Genomic DNA, 19,718 nt, shown 5'->3' on the forward strand with positions numbered 1-19,718 from the left:
TCGGTGATGGCTGCGGAGACGGCGATGCGCGGATGAGGTCGCGCCGGCACGTGACCAGCCGCGCCACGTGCGGCTCGGTCAGGGGTGCGGCGCCACCAGCCGCGCCCGGTGCGGCTGACGCACGCCGGCTGGGCCCGCGCACAGACGCAGCAGACCTGCACGAAAGCGGGACGCCCGGTGTGTCGGGTACTTGTTCCGACAGCGTTCCGCGGGCGGACTCCGGTGCGGCCGCTAGGCAAAGCCGACCCACAGGCCATGATGGGAAAGGCCCGGCGGGTAGACACGCCCACAAGCAGATCATTATGGATATCGAGCACGTTAGCACACTGTACAAAAAGCCGGGGCGCGCGTGCGGCTATGGCCATTTCCGAGCGCGACGAGAACGCTCTTGGACTCGCTAGATCAAGATGGCACACGAGCAGGCCGAGGCGCGGCTGCCAGCGGTTATGCCAGAGAAGGCCGAGGTCACGGCTACGGGCGCTGAAGCAGCCCAGGAGGACGCGATCGGTCTAGGCGACGCGCACCAAATCCACGCCGTCAACAGCCTACGGATCGAGTCCCTGGGACGGCCGTCCGGCGAGCTACACGATGTCGAGCTTGGTGACGAGCTCACAGCGGCTGAGAAAGAGGCCCAGGCGCAGCCGTACTGCGTGCACCCGCGCTGGAAGGTCAACCTGATCGTCGCCGTGGCCATCCTGACCGGCTTCATGAGTCCGTTCACGATCAACATCTACTTCCCGGAGCTGACCGAGATCTCGCAGGCGTTGGGCGTGTCTGTGGAGGCCATCAACCTCACGGTGACGCTGTACCTGGTGTTCCAGGGCACGACACCGACGATCTGGAGCGCGTTTGCCGACTCGCTGGGCCGTCGGCCGGTGTACCTGGTAACGTCGGCCATCTACGTGGTCGCCAACATCGCGATCTCCATCAACAACACATACCCAGGGCTGATGGTGCTCCGGGTGCTGCAGGCGACCGGATCGGCCGCGGCCGTCTCGATCTCGGCCGGGACCGTGGCCGACATCGTCGAGCCGTCCCGCCGGGGCACGTACATGGGCCTCGTGCTGTCTGTGTCGATGATCGCGCCGGCAATCGCGCCCGTGATCGGCGGTCTGTGCTCGCTGGCGTCGTACGGCTGGCGGACGGTGTTTTTGCTGTTGCTGGCGCTGTCCGTGGTCGACTTTGCGCTGATCGCGGTCTGGTTCCCCGAGACGTCGCGCCACATCGTCGGCAACGGCTCGATCCGGCCGACGGGCATCAACCGGTCGCTGATAGACATTGTGCGCGAGTGGCGGCACGGGCCGCCGACGGACGCTGTGCCGGCCGGCGCCGTGAAGGAGCCGCCGCGCAAGTTCATGAACCCGCTGCGGATGCTGGGCATTGTGCTCCACCCCGACGTGGCCATCATCCTGGCCACCAACTGCACGTTCTACTCGGCGTTCTCGGCCACGACGGTGGGCGTGTCCAGCAAGCTGCACGCGATCTACGGGCTGTCGACGCTCAAGGTCGGCCTGTGCTACCTGCCGTTCGGCACGGGCTGCTCGGTCGGATCGATGCTGTGCGGCCGCATGATGGACCGGGCGTACCGGCGGGAGGTCGCGCGCGTCGGCTTCGACTCGCGCGACCCCGAGCGCGGCCACGAGTTTCCGATCGAGCGGGTGCGGCTGCAGTGTGCGTGGCTGTTCGTGCCGTTCCTGGTCGGCGCAATTGCGGGCTTTGGCTGGTCGCTGCGCCGCGACGTCTCGGTGGCCGTGCCGCTGGTCATGTTTGCGCTCGTCGGCTTTGGTGTCATGTCGGTGTTCAACGTGGTCCAGGTGCTGATCGTGGATCTGTACCCGAAGCAGGCGGCGTCGGCGCAGGCGGTCAACAACATGATCCGGTGCCTGGGCGGCGCGGTGGCGTCGGCCGTGATCGAGTACTCGATGAACGCCCTCGGCGTGAGCTGGGCGTACACGCTGGCGGCGGCGCTGTGCGCCGTGATGGTGCCGCTGCTGTGGCTAGAGCAGAAGCACGGCATGCGGTGGCGGCTGGCGCGGTTCCACCGCGAGCGGGAACAGGCCGCGGCTGCGGACAAGGCGACGGCTGCGGCGGCTGCGGCGGCCGAGAAGCCCGAGACTACGCCGTGAGCCGCAGGGCGTGCATGCATGGGCCGGCATTGGCCGGCCGAGAGAGTTTGGTCATTGGTTCATTCAGTTCATACACAATTAATCGTCATGACAGTTCGTAATGCGCGGCGCGCCGCGATGCAAAACGGCCCGGCGGCCGGGGCCCCGTGCTAGGACGGCAGCGAGACCGTGCCGGCGTAGGACCGGCGGAGGCGCGGGCTGTCGATGGCCGAGGCGGTGGGCTGGGTCAGCTCGCCCGGGAAGGACTTACCAGAGATGACCGGACGAGGGGGGGGAGGTGCGCGGTCTGGACGGCGCTCTGCCGCAGCGCGCAGCCGACCGAGACCACGATGACGTCGTAGAACAGCGAGACGAAGCAGCCCATGGTGTAGAGTTGCGGGACTCGGCCGAGGCGGCTGGGAGATAATCCGGCGGTGTGGCGTGTGGAGGTGGCGCTGCCAATCTGTGGCGGTGCGGCGATCGCGCCGCTTACCGAGTGCTTACATAAGATCGACCAATCGTTGTTGCCCGGATAAGGCGGCAGGCGATAGCGTACAGCGAGTGGACCCGGCCGCGACAGCGTGCACAGCCACATGGCCAGCCACACGGCTGAGGTGGCGGTGCCGCGCACAGCACTCGGCCACTGCACGGGAGTCGGGCGAGTCGTTCAAGCCCGTACCCCCGGCCGGGTACTTATTCCCGCGGCGAGCCGCACGCCAGGGCTGCCGGCCCACCAGCTTGGTCTGCGCGCGCACAACGCTAGCCGCATACGGGGTGGGCGCTCTTAGCGACGGCGCACAATCTGCAAAACTGCCTCTTTGGGAAAATTTACGAGTGATTATGCAGCCAGAGAACGTGGTGGAACTCGTCAACCCGCCAGAACTTCCCAACGTCGTCATTAAGGCCGCCAGAGTTTCGGGTTTCGGCCGTCGGAGTCGGCGCCGTCGGCGATCAATTGCTCGGCACCGGCGCCAGCCTGCCAAGGCCGCGGCTATGTGGCCGTTTTGTTTTTTTCGCGGGGGCGCGGCGCGGCGAGCCAGCCGGCGAGCCAGTGCAGCCGCGGCTTATCGCGTGGCTTGACGTAGCGCAACAGTCAGGAGAGGCCCACCGTGCCGTCTGCGGCAGCAGCGGCCCGGCGTGCCTTTGTCAGCGGCTGATAGAGTTTTTCACCAGCGGGACGAAATGCCGAAGCAGAATGGCCCTGGCGTCTAGCGGCGAGGCCAGCCACGCGAAACTCCGTGGGCAGCTCTATAAAGCCCCGGGCCCCCAGCGCTGTCTGCACCACACACAATTGAAAACATGTCTGACGGATTCATTGGATACCAGGGCCTCGACGCCAAGTCGGTCGAGGGCAACCTCGTCAAGGGCGAGTTCACGCCCAAGACGTGGACTGAGGACGACATCGACATCGACATCTCGCACTGCGGCATGTGCGCGTCGGACCTGCACACGCTGCGCTCGGGCTGGGGCGAGACCCTGTACCCGGTCATCGTCGGCCACGAGATCATCGGCACCGTCGTCAAGAAGGGCGCCAACGTGAAGCACCTGGAGCTCGGCGACCGCGTCGGCGTCGGTGCCCAGTGCTACTCGTGCCTGGAGGCCGACTGCCCGGACTGCTCGACCGCCAACGAGCAGTACTGCGCCAAGGGCGTGTTCACGTACAACTCCAAGTTCGAGGACGGCTCGGTGTCGTACGGTGGCTACGCGCTCAAGGGCCGCTACCCCGCCAGCTTCGCGTTCAAGATCCCCGAGGCTCTGCCGTCGGCCATCGCCGCGCCCATGATGTGCGGCGGCATCACCGTGTACTCGCCGCTGAAGCGCAACGGCTGCGGCCCCGGCAAGACCGTCGGCATCGTCGGCATCGGTGGCCTCGGCCACTTCGCCGTGCTCTACGCCAAGGCCCTGGGCGCCGAGAAGGTCTACGGCATCTCGCGTAACCGCAACAAGGAGGCCGACGTCAAGTCGATGGGCGGCGAGGGCGTCATTGCCACGTCCGAGGAGGGCTGGTCGGCCGCCAACAAGCGCAAGTTCGACCTGATCCTGTCGACCAACAACGACCACAAGATGCCGCTGACCGAGTACCTGGGCATGCTCAAGCCGTCGGGCCGCTTTGTCCAGGTCGGCCTGCCCGAGGCGCCGCTGCCGCAGTTCTCGTTCGGCCCGCTCATCATGTCGAACGCGTCCGTGACCGGCTCGCTGCTGGGCTCGCGCGAGGAGATCGAGGAGATGCTGTCGCTGTCGGCGACCCAGGGCGTCAAGACCTGGATCACGTCGTACCCGATGTCCGAGGTCAACGACGTTCTCAAGAAGATGGAGAACAACGAGGCCCGCTACCGCTTTGTCCTGGAGAACTGAGCGCTTGCTAAAATGTGAATACTGTCCTGTGCGGGCACACCCATTAAATACACCGCTGGCGCGGGCCTTGGCGGCCCGCGCGGCCCGTAGGACCGTGGTGGCCGCGCCGTGCGGCCGCACCTTGGCGGCTGCACCTTGGCGGCCTAGTTGGCGGCCTAGTTGGCGGCCGCGGCGACCGCGGGGCCGCACAGCGCGGCCTGCGGCGCCGGCCGGAGCACGAGCCGCACGGACCCGCGGCCGAGCAGGTCCAGGAACTGCTGGCACTGCCCGCGGAAGCCGGGGTACTGCTCCACGACGGCGCCGGTCGCGGCCACGACCACGACGGGCGCGTCCGCGCCGGCCAGCCCGGCCGTCTCGGCCAGCGCGACGAGGGCGGCGGCGACCAGCGCGGCCGCGCGGCTGGCCACCGCGCGGAAGACGGCGCGCACGACGGCCATGTGGCCCGCCGTCAGCCCGCGGCACGCGTGCCGCGCCAGGAACTGCTGGCGCGCGCCCTCGGCGTCGCCGGCGGCCTCGACGGCGGCCATGGTCGCCGACTCGAGCCCGAACGGCGTGCCCAGGCCGGCCGGCAGCCGGCCGCCGCAGGCGTGGCCGCCGGCGACCAGGTCGACCAGCACCCGCCGCGCGATCTCGCCCAGATACCGCCCGGCGACCATCTGCTCCAGCGGCTGGAACCCGGGCGCGTCCGAGGCCGCGTCCAGGGCCGCGTCCCATCGCGTGGCCGGCAACACGCCCGGCCGGCGCGAGAACTTGCTCAGCTCGCTGTTGATCACGGCCGGCGGCCGGCCCGGCGCACGCACGACCGCGGCCGCGTTGAAGCCCGTGCCGAGCACGAGCGCCAGCTGCGCGCGCGGGTCGGCGTACGCGGCCGCCAGCACGGTCGAGACCGTGTCGTTGACGACGGCGCGCAGATCGACGGTCAGGTCCTGGAGTTAGCGCGCCCGGCCGCCACGTACCAAGTCCATGCACGCGCGCACAAACACGGTCTTGATGTCCCAGCCGGCCATCTCGGCCGACATGTCGCCAAAGCCTTTGCCCATGGTCAGGATCGTGCCCGAGTCGACGGCGGCTTGCCTGCGGTCAGCGCTGGCGCGGCGCCACGTACTCCAGGGGAAAGCTCCAGGCCAGGCCGAGCGGGATCACCGCCGGCGGCACCCAGCCGGCGCCCTCGGCGTCCGTGAGCGCGGACTGGAGCTGGCTGGCGAGCCAGATAAAGAAGCTGCGGCCGTCGAGCGAGCGGACGCCGTCGGTGATGGCGGCGGCGGCGGCGTGGACGACCGTGCAGACGCCGGCAGCGAGCTGGACCACGGCCACGCGCACGGTCGATCCGCCGACGTCGACGGCGACGTAGGTGCCCGTCTCGGCGCCGGTGGGCAGCGCGCCCGCGTATGCGGGGAGCATGCAGTCGTCGGGAAGCGCCTCCGCGTCCGGGGCGCCGGCCAGGCAGGCGGCCAGCTCGCCGCGCAGGGCGCGCACGAGGCCGGCCAGCCGGCCGGTCGCCAGCGACGCTGTGAGCAGCTCGAGATCCGGGTCGGGGGGGACCGTCGCCATGTTGCTGGGGAGCCGATGCGGCGGCTCCTTGCGTGAGGTGGCAGGCACGGGCGCCACGTGACGCGGGCCGGGTAGCGAGATTCAGGGGTAGGGCGTGCGGCTGACGCGCCCGCCGCGCGCCGTGCGGCGCGCCGGGTAGCCCGGCTGCCGAGCCGGCTGACGTCGTCGATCGGCGGATCGGCGATCGGTTCGCGCCTGACAGCGCCCTCGCGCGCCCGCCGCTACATCCGCCGCTGTCAGATCGGCGGCAGCGGCCGCGTGGCGCCGCAGCATTCTGTCAGTGGCGTCGCCTGCGGAATGGCGTCTCGCTAGCCGGTGCAGCCACCAACGGCGCCGGCGCTATATAGCATTGCCAAGCCGGCCGGCACACGAGACCGCAGGGCACTGAGCGCAGGAGCCGGGCAGAGACGACGAGACAGGCCCCGCTGCACCCCAACCGCCCGATCCGACCATGGTCCGCCCCCAAGCCGCCGCCGCGCTTCTCGCACCGCTCGCGGTCCTCGGGCTGGCCGCGCCCGCCGCCGCCGACCCACAGACGTTCTTCATGTTGTAAGTCGCGCGCCGGCGCCGCTGACCGCAGCGGCGACTCGTACTCGGACACCGGGTTCGTCCTCGGCAGCGGCAGCCCGTCCGCGGCCAATCCGTTCGGCAACCCGGCGCTGCCGGTGCCGTTCTCCAACAACGGCCCGAACTGGCTCAAGCAGCTCGCGGTCGAGTACAATTCGTCCGAGTACATCGTGTGGGACCTGGCCAAGGCCAGCGCCACGGTCGACAACGACCTGGTCGAGGTCCGCAGCTCGGTGCCGTCCTTCACCGAGCAGATCGAGGACCTGTTCCTCCCCAACTTCGGCGACCGCACGGCGTCGGCCTACGCCAACTGGACCGACGACGCCATCTTCGGCGTGTGGTTCGGGATCAACGACGCCACCATGAGCTTCACCAAGGCCGACACGGCCGAGCTCTACCTCGAGATCTCGGACCGGTACTGGTCGCTGGTCGAGACGCTGTACGTGCTCGGCGCGCGCCGGTTCTTCTTCAACCTGGTGCCGGCGCTGTGGCTGGGCCCGACGGGCTACTCGGAGGAGGTGCGCGTGCGCGAGCACGACGCGATCGTGCGCTTCAACGAGCTCGTGGTCGAGCGGCTCGTGCTCTTCCGCGAGGCCCACCCCGACGTCCAGACCGTCTACGTGGACATGTCGGTCCTGTTCGAGGAGATGCTGCGCGACTACCGCACGCTCGGCTTCGCCACGAACGACACGTACTGCGAGGCCTACAAGGCCGGCACGGCCGCCGTCGACACCTGGAACTCGTCCTGCCCGTACCCGGTCGACAAGTACTTCTGGCTGAACGACGTGCACGTCACGTCGACCGCGCACCGGTACATTGCACAGGCGGTCGCCCTGGCGCTGGAAGCCATCGGCCTGCCGACGACGTTCTCGGCCGAGAATGCCACGGTTGGCGCGGGCGCGATCGTAGCCGGCGACGCGCCGGCGGGCACGTCGAGCGCGCCGCTGGCCGCGGCGACCGGCACGGCGACGGCTACCGCCCGCACGGCGGGCGCGGCCGCGTCCGCGGCGGCGGCCCTGGCCAAACCGTTCGCCAAGACGTTCCTCGTGCAGAGCTAGTTGCCGCGGCAACGGCGAGCCGCACCGCGTGCGGCGCGCACCCGCGCGCGCCCGCCCGCGCGCCCCGCCCACGCCCCCCGCCGCCCGCACAACCACCACACGCGCCCGCGCCTTGTTCCCGGGTAAGCCGCGGTCGTTGTTCAGGCGGACGAAAAATTTTAAAATTGAGACTGTTTATTTTACGTGTGCACAATTACGTAAATCGCGCGCATTTACTCCTAAAAGCCCAGGCTGCGGCTAGCTTATAGCCCTAGTCGCGTAGGTTCGCCCCACTTATGCACGTTTGGTGCTCATTTGCAAACTACAACACCAATTTCCAGAAAATTTACAAAAATTTTCACCGGCTTCCGCTTTTTTGTCACTCTTCCTTTACTTGAAGAACCATTCTCCAAAATTTTTAACGACTTCTGTTAAAAATCCTTTCGTCCCATCCCTTTTCTTTTCCTTCCTCCCCTTTTCCTTCTTTTTTTATTTCATAAAAAAATCCTTCAAAAAAAGTTGAAAATCAAGTTACATATATACAGCAATTCCAGGAATCTTCTCTTCTAAAAAAAAAATTATAAAAGCTATAAATTTTTTCTTTAGAATACCCTCCGCCCGCTTAGACCGACGATCTCGCACCAGCAGAATCGTCATCTAAGCCCAGAAGTTCTTTCGAATTAGTCCGTTGAGAAGTAAGTACGATGATTCGCGATGGCGACGTGATGCGGTCGGATGACGGGGATGGCTGATGGCGGATGGACGCGCGAAGGGACGCGCGGCCGCCAGGGCAGTGGGCGATGGACGTGAGGACGGGCGGGACGGGCGTGGACGGCGGCCGCGCGGACGGCGGACGGCGTGTGCGTGGACGGGCGGTGGACTGTGGCTCTGTGGCTGCCGCTGGGGCGGTGCGCGCAGATCCGCGGTCCAGAGCCGCACGGCGGCTGTCGCGGTCCCCGCGGCGGCCGCAGGCCCGCTCCGCGCGTCCACCGGCCGGCCGCCGGCGCCCGTGCCACGCGACCGCCGTCCAGCGGCCGCGGCCCGCCGGCCATCCCTCGCCTCCCAGCTCGAGCAGTGCTAACCTCGCCAGCCATGTCTACCGACGCCGTTGCCGCCGCCGCGGCCGAGCTCACCAACCTCTCCCTCGAGGGCCAGAACACCGAGGGAGCCACGACCGCCGCGTCGACGCCGGCCGAGACCACGTCGACCACGCCCACGGAGGCCACCGCCGAGCCCGCCGAGGCCAAGGCCGAGGGCGAGCAGGCTGCCGCCGGCGAGGAGACCACGCCCGCCAACAATGCCGCGCATTCGGCGTCGCTGTACGTCGGCGAGCTCGAGCCGACGGTGACCGAGGCCATGCTCTTCGAGCTCTTCAACCAGATCGGCCCGGTCGCGTCGATCCGTGTGTGCCGTGACGCCGTGACGCGCCGCTCGCTCGGCTACGCGTATGTGAACTTCCACAACATCGCCGACGGCGAGCGCGCGCTCGAGGAGCTCAACTACACGACGATCAAGGGCCGCTCGTGCCGCATCATGTGGTCGCAGCGCGACCCGTCGCTGCGCAAGACCGGCGCCGGCAACGTGTTCATCAAGAACCTGGACCCCGCGATCGACAACAAGGCGCTGCACGACACGTTCTTCGCGTTCGGCAACATCCTGTCGTGCAAGGTCGCCGTGGACGAGTTCGGCCAGTCGCGCGGCTACGGCTTTGTGCATTACGAGACGGCCGAGGCCGCCGAGAACGCCATCAAGCACGTCAACGGCATGCTGCTCAACGACAAGAAGGTGTTTGTCGGCCACCACATCGCCAAGAAGGACCGCCAGTCCAAGTTCGAGGAGATGAAGGCCAACTTCACCAACATCTACATCAAGAACATCGACTCGGAGGTCACGGACGAGCAGTTCAAGGCCATGTTTGAGAAGTTCGGCGCGGTGACGTCGGTGTCGCTCGCTCGCGACGACGAGGGCAAGTCGCGCGGCTTTGGGTTCGTCAACTACGAGAACCACGAGGACGCGGCCAAGGCCGTGGACGAGCTCAACGAGTCGGACCTCAACGGCAAGAAGCTGTACGTCGGGCGCGCGCAGAAGAAGCACGAGCGCGAGGAGGAGCTGCGCAAGCAGTACGAGGCCGCGCGGCTGGAGAAGATGTCCAAGTACCAGGGCGTGAACCTGTACATCAAGAACCTGGACGACGAGATCGACGACGAGAAGCTGCGCGAGGAGTTCGCCGAGTACGGCACGATCACGTCGGCCAAGGTGATGCGCGACGAGGCGGCCAAGTCCAAGGGCTTCGGCTTTGTGTGCTTCTCGTCGCCGGACGAGGCCACCAAGGCCGTGACGGAGATGAACCAGCGCATGCTCAACGGCAAGCCGCTGTACGTGGCGCTGGCGCAGCGCAAGGACGTGCGCAAGTCGCAGCTCGAGCAGCAGATCCAGGCGCGCAACCAGCTGCGCCTGCAGCAGCAGGCCGCGGCCGCGGGCATGCCGTCGCAGTACCTGCCCAACCCGATCTTCTACGCGCCCGCCGCCGGCCAGCAGGCCGGCGGGTTCATCCCGCCGGTCCCCGCCGGCCGCGGCGTGCCGTTCGCGGGCGGCAACCCGCAGATCCTGCTCCAGCAGGGCGGCATGCCGCCCCGGCCGGGCCAGGGCATGCCCCCCCAGCAGCAGTGGGCGCCGCGCGGCGGCATGCCCACCGGCCCCAACGGCCAGCCCATGCAGATGTACGGCCTGCCGCCCATGGCGTACAACGGCTACATTCAGCAGGCGCAGATGCCGCCGCCGCCGCCGCCGCAGGCCCAGGCCGCGCCCCAGGGCCAGGTCGCCTCGCCCGCCGCCAACGGCCAGCGCGGCCCCCGCGCGCCCGCCAGCACCTACGCCTCGGCCGCCCAGCGCGAGGAGCCCGCCGGCCAGCTCACGTCGGCGTCGCTCGCCTCGCTCGCCCCCGAGCAGCAGAAGCAGGTCCTCGGCGAGACCCTCTACCCCCGCATCCACGCGCAGCAGCCCGCCCTCGCCGGCAAGATCACCGGCATGCTCCTCGAGATGGACAACGCCGAGCTGCTCGCCCTCGTCGACGACGACGCCGCCCTCCGCGCCAAGGTCCAGGAGGCCATGAACGTCTACGACGAGTACCTCAAGCAGAAGGACGACGGCGCCGCCCCGGCCGACGACGAGGCCGCCCCCACCGCCTAGGCGCGTCAACCGTTGTACAATCACCAAAAGCAGCCGCAGGCTGCGTTGACCGCCGGGGAGGAAGGAAGTACAAATGATGAATATTAAATATTCGTTTATATTTAGTTTTGTAGTTTGTATTTTGATTTGAATTGGGAACAATGGGATGTTACTTGCTTTTTCTCTTCTCGCCGCCGCCGGCACCCGGCCGGCTACCATTGTCTAAAAGTTCTCTTGTTAGTTTACAGGAAAAATGGAAATTTGGAACAGCTACGGGTAGTGCCCGATCTCGATGCCGAAGTACCCGCGCTCCGGCAGCGGCAGCCGCGTCTGCTGGCCCACGCCGCCGTCGATCCCGGCGTCGCCGATGCTGTTGCCCCACCAGCTGATGGCCTTGTCGTTGTACTGCACCGCGAAGAAGATGATCACGGCCGAGAACGCGACGCCGGCGGTCATGGCCGCCGACAGCACGTAGTTGTACTTCTCCCACCAGGCCAGGTACCGCCGGCGGATGACGTACATGAACGCAAACGAGAGGTAGAAGTTGGCCGTGTAGTACGACAGGTTGTACGGCGACCAGTGCAGGCAGCCGGACGTCAGCAGCACCGGGTCCAGCTGCCGGAACCACTTGAACCGGCGGGGCAGGCTGGTGTGGCGCTTGAGCACGTAGAACGTCGGGCCCATGATGGCGCCCACCAGGAAGCACCACGCAAAGACCGGGTACACGCCCTGCATGGTGCGCATCGGCCCGATCACGCCCCACATGACCGAGGCCGAGTAGATCGTCTTGAGCGACGGGCACGTGAACCGGTCCGGCTGCGTCGCCGAGCACAGGTCGTGGATCGACGACAGCTGCCAGCGCACGAGCACGATCGAGACGCAGCACTGGACGATGGTGCCGATCATCTGGCCGCGGAACACGGCCCGCGGCGGGATCTTGGCGTAGTGCGCCATCTTGAGGTCGGCCACGAAGCTCTCGGCCTGGGCGTCGGTCTCGTAGCCGTAGCACTTGAGGATCAGGTTGGCGATGCCGTTGCCGGGGAACATGAACCCGCCCACGATCTCGGCGAGGACGGACGTGCCCATCTGGTAGCCCGTCACGGACTGCACGATGCCGACGGGGATCAGGAAGCACGCCAGCGAGAAGCACACGACGACGATGCCCCACCACGGCGTCATGGTCTCGGTCGGGTAGACCTTGACGCACACGATGCCGAAGGCCAGCGCCAGAGCGAGCACGACCGCGAACCACCAGTCGGGCACCTCCTTGTACGCGCTCATGAGCCGGCTGTGGACGTCGTTGCGGAAGGCCAGGCCGCTGCGGCGGTGGCGGAGCGACAGCCACGCGTCGCGGAACGTGTCGCGCAGCTGGCGCCAGTTCATGAGCGTCGTGTAGAAGAACACGAGCGGGAAGACGATCATGGACGCGCCGTAGGTGACCAGGAAGCCGGCCGAGTAGTACGGCGGCGAGTACGCCTGGTACTTGTCCTCGTCGAACACGCCGTTGGTCAGGATCCGGCTGACGTTGTAGGACTTGTTGAAGTGGTCGCGCAGGTCGTTGGTGTTGACGGGCACGTACGAGCACCACTTGTAGTTGGTCCAGTAGAGCGCGATGACGACGAACATGGAGAAGAACATGCCGAGGTACTGCTGGAGCTGCGAGTAGAACGGCGTCGAGAGCGCGTAGCTGTAGTTGGCGATGTTCCAGTCGAACGTGGGGACCGGGTTGAGCCCGAGCCCGAGCGAGGACCCGGTGATGACGGCCAGGTTGAAGTTCTTGGGCGCGATCCAGGTCATCCAGTTGAACGAGCTCAGGACCTGGAAGAGGTACTGGGGGACCCAGAAGTAGAGGAAGCTGCCGGCGAAGACGGTGCCGAAGAACGCGTAGCGCGAGATCGTCCAGCCGTTGATGCTCTCGCGGCGCTCGGGCCGGAGCAGCGCGCGGTTGAGGGCGACGGTGGGCAGGACCGACGGCCAGATGCACTTGACGGGGTAGACGAGGAACCGGCGGAGGATGCCGGCGAAGCCGAAGCCGAAGAACTGGCTGGAGAAGTTCATGAGGAAGTCGTAGCCGAGCGAGGTGGGCGTGTTGTAGTACTGCTCGAGGGACTCGGTGGGGATGTTGTACTTGGTCACGTACGTGGCGCCGTTGGCGACGTTGACGATGATGGTGGCCAGCATCTGCTCCTTGTAGTTCCAAGGGCCGGGGTTGAGCGCGATGGACCAGCCGAAGAGGCGGAGCGTCCAGCGGGGCAGGACGTAGTGCATGAGCATGCCGCAGGGGTAGAGGAAGAGCTGGACGACCGCGGCCGTGAGCGTGATGGACGGCTTGCGGAACGTGAAGAACTGGCTGATGACGGTGCTGATGGCGGTCCAGACGATGGCGAGGAGGTAGACCCGGAGCGTCTCGACGGGGATCGACGGGTCGTCGTCGGGGTCGGTCACGGAGCGCACCTCGGGGTACGGCGAGAAGTACGCGATCAGCGCGGCCTCGGCCTTGAGGTCGAACTCCCACGTGGCCTCGTCCTGGCCGTAGGCCTCGACGCCCTGGAGCAGCACCTGGATCTTGTCGAACGTCTCGGCGGGGAAGTTGGAGTCGTCGGCGTGGAACACGGCGGCCTCCTCGAGAATTTGGCGGGCCTCGTCGAGGGGCAGCGCGTACACGCGGTCGAGCACGCGCTCGATGTCCTGGTTGGTGGCGTCCAGGTGCGTGTTGAGCACCTTCTCGCCATACTTGTCGATGACCTTCTGGCGGACGTCCGACGCCGAGTCGTCCGTGATCTCGGTCGTCTGCTCGATCACTGTCTTCTCCTTGTAGTCCATGGCGCTTGGGGCCACGAGAGCGGCCGGCCGGCTTTTAAGTCGCGCGGCCGATAAGCCTGGCGCTAGCAGCACGGCTGCCGCGTGGCTGCTGCGGACGGCTGCTGCGGCTGGCAGCTGCGCCGGGTACGCACGACGCGGCCGGCCAGATTGCGGGGAGTTCCGCCTCGGCTAGCCGGCAGCCCCAGCGCCAAGTCGGGCGCCGGTCTGGGCGGCCTCGGCTGGCTGCCAAGAGAGCTTCGCCTGCCAAGGCGCCCGGAGACAAGGGTATCTCCGGAACAGCTGCTGCCAAGAGATACCGGCGGAGACGGCGGCCGCGGCCGCGGCGCCGGGCGGCCACCCGCCTCGTATTGCGTGGCCGCCGGCGTATTGCGCGACATCTGCCGCCACGCCGACGGCTATCGCTGACAGCCGTCAGCTGCATTATCGGCGCAAGAACGGGGACGCGTGGGTGTTGCGGCGGGCTTTACCGTAGTGGTCAGTGCGCATGTGCCTGAACTTTGGCTAGACGTCGAAATAAGGTTTAATACAGCATGCATGCATGTGCATATGCAGGACGCACGGTGTCTTATCGATAAGACTAGCACTAGCACCGCCGCGCTGGCCGGCCCGAGTGGCGCCCCGGGCGGCCCGCGCGGCCCTCAATCGCTGCCGGCGGTGGCACGATCGGCGGGGCCGGGGCCGCGGCGCCGCGCCGGGCGGCTGTGCCGGGCGCCCGGGGCCGCGCCGCTGCGGTGGCTAACCCTGTTTCGCCCGCCCGTCCCGTTTTGGGCCGGCCGTCGAACACGCACACTAGCCGATGGTACCACATAACGCAACCATTATCACACCTCGTCCCATCGGCCCCGGCAGCCCGCCAGCACCCGGCGTCCGGCCGGCGGCCGCCAGCACGCGTGACGACACGCTGCGCCGCCAAGACGACATCTACGCCTGCTGCGTCGCCAAGACGCCATCCATGCACCGTTGATACCGTGTAATTATTAACTCCGATAAAGTACACTCCAATTCCCGAAAGTTCAAAATAGATTGCCTGGATTAGGCCGCGTCGCCGCGCGATTCGCTGAACCGCGCACGTATTCAAAAGTGTCAAAACTGCAGGCCGGTCCGGGCCGCGCCTGCATCAGTACTCGGCGTTCATCATCAGACCGCGGAAGACGGTGTCGTTGGCCGGGAACTGCTGCTTGAGAAAGTCGGACGACATGACGCCCTCGGCCGAGTTGGCCGCGGCCACCGCCGCCGCGTCGTAGTTCATGCCCAGCGAGTCCACGTCGGACATCTGGCCGGCCACATCCGCCACCATGGGCGTCGGCGTCGGCGCGCCCGCAGGCGGGGCCGGCGCCGCGCCCGGCGTCGGTGCCGCCGGCGTGGCGCCGTTGATCGCACCCGCGCCCGACAGCCACTCCATCATGTCCAGGTCGAACGAGAAGTCGATCGAGTCCGTCGCCGCGCCGACGTTGAACGTGTCGTCCATCAGGAACTGCGACATGGCGTCCTGCGGCGAGATGTTCATCGCGCCCTGGTCCGGCTCGCGGAACCCGTTGGCCGTCGGCAGCGACGCGGCCATGCTCGCGCGCACGCGCTCCGACTGGCGGTTCGCGCGCGACGCCACCGCGCCGGGCGACAGCATGCTCCGGCGCGCGTCGCCGCCCAGGCCGGCCTCGCGCTTGCCCCACAGCTCCTGCGCGGCCGCCAGCCCGCCCGGCGCCGGCGACTCGGGCGGCTGGTAGCGGCCGTCGTTGGCAGCGGCCTTGAGGAACATGCGCGACAGGTTGGTGCCGCCGTCGTTGCCGCTGGCCAGCAGCACGTTGGCCGACTGGTGGTGCGACAGCATGTCGTTCAGGTACTTTTCGTTCTCGTACTCGATGCCGCCCTCGGCCTGCGCGGCCGGCGCCGACACCGGCATCCCGGCCGACGACACCGCCGACACCACGGCCGGCGTCGCCGCCACCGACGCCGCCACCGACGCCGCGTGGTCGACCGAGCCCAGGTTGTTGCTGAAGAACTGGAAGCCCAGGTTGTCGTTCGCGCCGTGCTGCGCCATGTTGGCCGAGTTCAGCAGCTTGTTGATCTGCGCGATGTGCTCCGACCGCTTGTCGGTCACGTTGGCGTTGTTGATGCTCCGCGACGCCCGCGCGGCGCGGTCCATGTCCTGGAGGATGATCCGGTACCGCTTGGCCGACGGGTCGCACTTGCCGTAGTAGCCGAGGATGAAGATGCACAGGAAGATGCCGCGCGTGATGTACGAGTCCACCTCGGACCGCCGCTGGTGGAACGACTCGAGCAGAAGGACGATGCCGGCCGTGAAGATGTAGTAGATCATCAGGTGCGACCGGATCGGCTGCTGGTTCTGCGAGAAGAACGACATGACGAGATCGACCGAGCGCGCGGCGCAGAGGACGCACGCCGACGACAGCCGCGAGATGGTCTTCTGGAAGTTCTGCTGCGTGGCCGGCTGCACGTGGCCGACCTTGCCGTCGGCGGGCGCGGCCGCGGGCTTGGCCGCGGCGGCCGCGGCGGCCGCGGCGGCCGCCGCCGCCGTCGCGCCCCCGTTCGGGTGGCCGCTCTTGTTGTCCTTCGGCGCCTTGGCGACCATGAGCAGGAAGAACGGCCGCGTCAGCAGGATGATCGAGTTCAGGTGCGTCAGGTGCAGCCGCAGCAGCCGCTGGTTGCGGATCTTCTCGGACCGGATGCGCTCGTAGCCGCCGTCGTTGATGTCGGCCAGGATCAGGTTGAGCGACGCCAGCTTCATGTCCTCCGGCAGGTGGTCGCTCCACTCGCGCAGGCGCGTGGCCAGCTTCTGGCTGGTCGACGACGAGATGCTCTGCGGGCGGTACACGAGCAGGCAGATGTCGCCGATGATCTCGGAGATCTCCGAGAGCTCGACCACGGTGCGGTCGATCGGCTGCAGCTCGGACGTGTCGCGGTCGTCCCAGTCGCAGTCGTCGATGGCCAGCGGCCGGCCGAGCGACGAGGACCAGAAGCGGTCCTGGATGTAGAGCGTGCGCCAGAGCCGGCGGCGCAGGATGCGCTGCTGCTTCGGGAACGTGAGGTTGACGCACTTGCGGTGCAATCCGAGCGCCTGCGCGAACCGGATCGCCGAGCCCAGGTGGATCCACGACGCGTTGCGCTTGCAGGTGATCTGGTAGTAGAGGCACATGAGCAGGTGGGCCTGGACGACCCACAGCTCGCCGTCCTCGGCCGCGTCGGACATGAGCCCGAGGCCGGACTCGAAAAAGACGGCCGGGGACGGCCCCGGGGCCGGCGCCGCGGTCGGCACGGCCGGCGCGGGCGGCTGGCCGTCGCCGGACGGCTGCATGAGCACGTCCAGGGGGTTGAACGGGCCGTCCTGCAGGCTGTCCTCGCCCAGGTCGCGCTTGGACGACACAAACACGGCGCCCAGCGCGCACACAAAGTGCAGCATGCACAGCCACTGTCGCGGCGCGTTCATGGGGTCGTCGAACGTCTGGGCCACCAGCCGGCGGAAGTGGTCCATGTCGAGCACGTAGTCCAGCGCCTGCACGTTCTCCTCGAACGAGTTGATCAGCTCCGTCGTCAGCGACCGCGACGGCAGCTGGATCGGCATCAGCGACGCCGCGTGCGACGGCCCGTCGATGAACCGGAACTGCGCCGGGTCCAGCGTGAACGACGAGTCGCCCATCATCTTGCGGAAGACCTTGCGCGACTGCTCGAGAAACGAGAGCACGCCCGACTCGCCCATGTACCGCAGGTGGCCCTTGGAGTCCCACAGCAGCCGCGTGTTCTGGCCGTCGCCCACGGTCTCGACCTGGTAGTCGTCCTTCTTCTTGGCCGCCGGCGGTGGCGGCGCCTCGCTGGCGCTGTCGCCGGCGTCGGCCCGGTCGGCCCGGTCCCGCGCCGGCGGTGACTCACGGTCGCGGTGGTCCGACCGCCCGTTGGACGACACCGACATCGACCGCGCCGGCGTCTCGGGCTCGGACCGCTCGCGCTCGGTCTCGCTCTCGTCGTGCTCGTCCTTGCCGTCGTCCGCCGGAAGCGAATCCTGTCGCGTGGGCGTGTAGTGGCAGTAGAAGTTCTTCTTCTTGCAGATCGAGCACGGCTGCTCGCCGTTGCACTTTTGCTTGCGGCGCTTGCACGAGTCGCACGCCAGCGCGATGCGCTTGCGCTTCGACGGGTCGACCCGCCGCCGCAGCTTGCGCAGCTCGACCAGGTCCGCAGCCGACGGCCGCTTGCCGTGGCTGCTGCCGGATCCGGCGCCCAGCGCCGTCGCGGCCGGCCGCGAAGATTCATGCTCGCTCGAGCCCGACGTCATCTGCATGTCGGACGAAATGGCCATTAGGGCTCGTCATTGGACCTGCCGTCAGTCGCCGTCGTTAAAAGGCGGATGCCTGCGCGCGCGCCCACCACGCCGCTACCGGCCGGCACACACTGGGCCGGGGCCGGACGGCGACGGCCCGCCGCGACCGGCCGTCGCGCGCTCGCGGGCCGCGCGCGGTTGGCTGCCGGTGCCGCGATGGCCGACAGCCGACCGCGCGCTGCAGCCGGACAGCTACCCGACGGCGGCCGCGGCCGCCGCACGCCGGCCCGCCGCGCCACGCGCGCCGCCCAGCAGCGACGGCCGCGCACGGCGGTCGGCCTGGCGCCGCGCCGGGCCTGGCGGCGGCCGCACGCGGGCGCTGCGGCGGCCGCCGGCCGGCGGTCGTGCGACCGCACGGGCGCCCCGCACGGCTGGCGCGCGCGCGCGCGCGCTCGGTTCCCCCCAACTTACGTCGAAACGTAGCCGTCGATCGTACAAGAGGTTACCAGCCTCTGCTCGGCGCCTGCAATTGCGTCGTCGGCGCGCAAATCTGATCCGCGGCTGCTGTAGCTGCTTGATAGCGGCTGCCGCGGCCTGAAAATTTGAAATACGGGGAGCGCCCTAACCCTGGCGTTTGCCCGCCCACCGCCGCCCATCGGCTGTCTGCCGACTGGCTGAGTGCGGGGACGACGGGCGGCTGGGGTCCGGGATTCTTGTGTATTTGTACATGAGCGTTAGGCCGGCGGCGACGCCGCGGGCTGGGGGTGCGCGGACCAGACGTCGGCGCCGGCCGGCGGCCGGACGGACCGACGCTTGTTCGGGTAGTCGCGGTCGGCGGCCGGGCGGCGGGCGTGCGCTGGCGCGGGGCTGTGCGGCTCATGCGGCTCGTGCGGCTCGTGCGGCTCGTTCGGCTCGTGCGGCTCGGCCGTCTGGCACGGCAGCGGCGCCACCAGCGGCGCCTGCGCCGTCGGCCGCGGCCCCGGCGACGCCGCAGCGCTCTCTGGCGGCGTCGCGCGCGCGGCCGGCGCTGCCGGCGGCACAGACGCCGTCGACGCCGCTGCCGGCGTCGTCGCCGGCGACGGCAGGGTCGTCGCCGGCTCCGCCGCCGGCTCCGCCGCCGGCTCCGCCGCCGCCGGCACGACAGGGTACACCTGGTAGTAGGCAATGCGCAGGTCGTTCGGGCCCGCACACTTGACCATCATCCGCGCCGCAAACTCCAGCGACACACACGGCCCCGACGACTGCGGCTCGCGGTAGTTGATGCGGCCGAAGATGGCGTACTCGCCGGAGCCCCGCCCCGGCGCGTCCGGCGGCGCAAACTGCTCGTTGAACGGGATGACCATGTCGATCTCGTACCGGCGAGACCGCGCGCGCTGGCGGACCTCGCGGCGCAGCGCAACGATTTCTATGTCAGCGCGCCCTTCGGCAGACGTACCTTTCCGGCCCGCACCCGTGCGCTGGCCCAGCACAATGAAGGCCGAGTCCGCAAAGAACATGCCGTAGTCGTCGTCGCACTCGACCGAGTCGCGGACAGCGTAGAACGCGTCTATGAACCGAGCGACCGTGCCGACCTCGTAGCCCTGCGGGTACCGCGGACCAAGGCCGGACTTTGCGTGCGAGCCAAGGGCCATTGGGGCCAGGCGGGAGTCCATGGCGAAGGAGCCTGCCGTGCGGCTTGGAGAAGGTGTCGCTTAAGTTCGTCGGCCTGTCCGGGGCGACTACCTACTACCTCGGTATGGCGCCAGAGCGGCCGCAGCCGTGCGTGTGCTGATGACGTGCGTCAGCGGCGGTAGCCCGGTCTGTAGCCGGAACCGCAGACGCCGACAGACCGAGTTGCCTAGA

General features: G+C 68.1%; 8 protein-coding genes across 8 annotated transcripts; 4 read left to right on the forward strand and 4 right to left on the reverse strand.

Annotated features, from left to right (window-relative positions):
• Positions 1–446: 446 nt before the first annotated feature.
• V1510DRAFT_366752 (major facilitator superfamily domain-containing protein) lies at positions 447–2,126 on the forward strand (the record flags this gene model as incomplete). The annotated part of the gene is made up of 1 exon (XM_066931283.1): positions 447–2,126. The coding sequence occupies one exon, from the start codon at positions 447–449 to the stop codon at positions 2,124–2,126; it is 1,680 nt and encodes a 559-aa protein (XP_066788265.1).
• Positions 2,127–3,395: 1,269 nt separating this feature from the next.
• On the forward strand, positions 3,396–4,508 carry V1510DRAFT_418769 (chaperonin 10-like protein). Its single transcript, XM_066934176.1, has one exon. The coding sequence runs from the start codon at positions 3,405–3,407 to the stop codon at positions 4,458–4,460; it is 1,056 nt and encodes a 351-aa protein (XP_066788266.1). The 5' UTR covers positions 3,396–3,404; the 3' UTR covers positions 4,461–4,508.
• A 107-nt stretch (positions 4,509–4,615) lies between these two features.
• Positions 4,616–6,011, reverse strand: V1510DRAFT_430838 (uncharacterized protein; the record flags this gene model as incomplete). Its single annotated transcript, XM_066935400.1, has 3 exons — positions 4,616–5,386; positions 5,417–5,534; positions 5,566–6,011. The coding sequence occupies 3 exons, from the start codon at positions 6,009–6,011 to the stop codon at positions 4,616–4,618; spliced, it is 1,335 nt and encodes a 444-aa protein (XP_066788267.1).
• Positions 6,012–6,189: 178 nt separating this feature from the next.
• Positions 6,190–7,636, forward strand: V1510DRAFT_436864 (uncharacterized protein; the record flags this gene model as incomplete). The annotated part of the gene is made up of 2 exons (XM_066935566.1): positions 6,190–6,560; positions 6,592–7,636. The coding sequence occupies exons 1-2, from the start codon at positions 6,463–6,465 to the stop codon at positions 7,634–7,636; spliced, it is 1,143 nt and encodes a 380-aa protein (XP_066788268.1). The 5' UTR covers positions 6,190–6,462.
• Positions 7,637–8,707: 1,071 nt separating this feature from the next.
• V1510DRAFT_366936 (uncharacterized protein) lies at positions 8,708–10,804 on the forward strand (the record flags this gene model as incomplete). Its single annotated transcript, XM_066931291.1, has 1 exon — positions 8,708–10,804. The coding sequence occupies one exon, from the start codon at positions 8,708–8,710 to the stop codon at positions 10,802–10,804; it is 2,097 nt and encodes a 698-aa protein (XP_066788269.1).
• A 249-nt stretch (positions 10,805–11,053) lies between these two features.
• On the reverse strand, positions 11,054–13,606 carry V1510DRAFT_366860 (OPT oligopeptide transporter protein-domain-containing protein; the record flags this gene model as incomplete). The annotated part of the gene is made up of 1 exon (XM_066931286.1): positions 11,054–13,606. One exon carries the CDS (start codon positions 13,604–13,606, stop codon positions 11,054–11,056), a length of 2,553 nt encoding a protein of 850 aa, XP_066788270.1.
• A 1,117-nt stretch (positions 13,607–14,723) lies between these two features.
• On the reverse strand, positions 14,724–17,891 carry V1510DRAFT_366914 (fungal-specific transcription factor domain-containing protein; the record flags this gene model as incomplete). The annotated part of the gene is made up of 3 exons (XM_066931289.1): positions 14,724–15,128; positions 15,180–16,070; positions 16,194–17,891. 3 exons carry the CDS (start codon positions 17,889–17,891, stop codon positions 14,724–14,726), a joined length of 2,994 nt encoding a protein of 997 aa, XP_066788271.1.
• A 578-nt stretch (positions 17,892–18,469) lies between these two features.
• Positions 18,470–19,623, reverse strand: V1510DRAFT_179681 (uncharacterized protein). Its single transcript, XM_066930404.1, has 2 exons — positions 19,312–19,623; positions 18,470–19,281 (listed from the first exon to the last, which is right to left on the reverse strand). The coding sequence occupies exons 1-2, from the start codon at positions 19,526–19,528 to the stop codon at positions 18,611–18,613; spliced, it is 888 nt and encodes a 295-aa protein (XP_066788272.1). The 5' UTR covers positions 19,529–19,623; the 3' UTR covers positions 18,470–18,610.
• Between the last annotated feature and the right edge of the window lie 95 nt (positions 19,624–19,718).

The sequence above is a fragment of the Dipodascopsis tothii genome (assembly GCF_038497935.1).
Source record: "Dipodascopsis tothii strain CBS 759.85 unplaced genomic scaffold V1510scaffold_20, whole genome shotgun sequence".
NCBI lineage: Eukaryota > Fungi > Ascomycota > Lipomycetes > Lipomycetales > Lipomycetaceae > Neoaidaea > Neoaidaea tothii.

What these genes read in the sequence shown, in the direction of transcription:
- V1510DRAFT_179681 (XM_066930404.1), bottom strand. Translation starts at nt 19,528, where the DNA reads ATGGACTCCCGCCTGGCCCCAATGGCCCTTGGCTCGCACGCAAAGTCC. An exon ending in CACGGGTGCGGGCCGGAAAG is followed by an intron (nt 19,282 to 19,311) that starts GTACGTCTGCCG and finishes GCGCTGACATAG; the next exon opens with AAATCGTTGCGCTGCGCCGC.
- V1510DRAFT_418769 (XM_066934176.1), top strand. Translation starts at nt 3,405, where the DNA reads ATGTCTGACGGATTCATTGGATACCAGGGCCTCGACGCCAAGTCGGTC.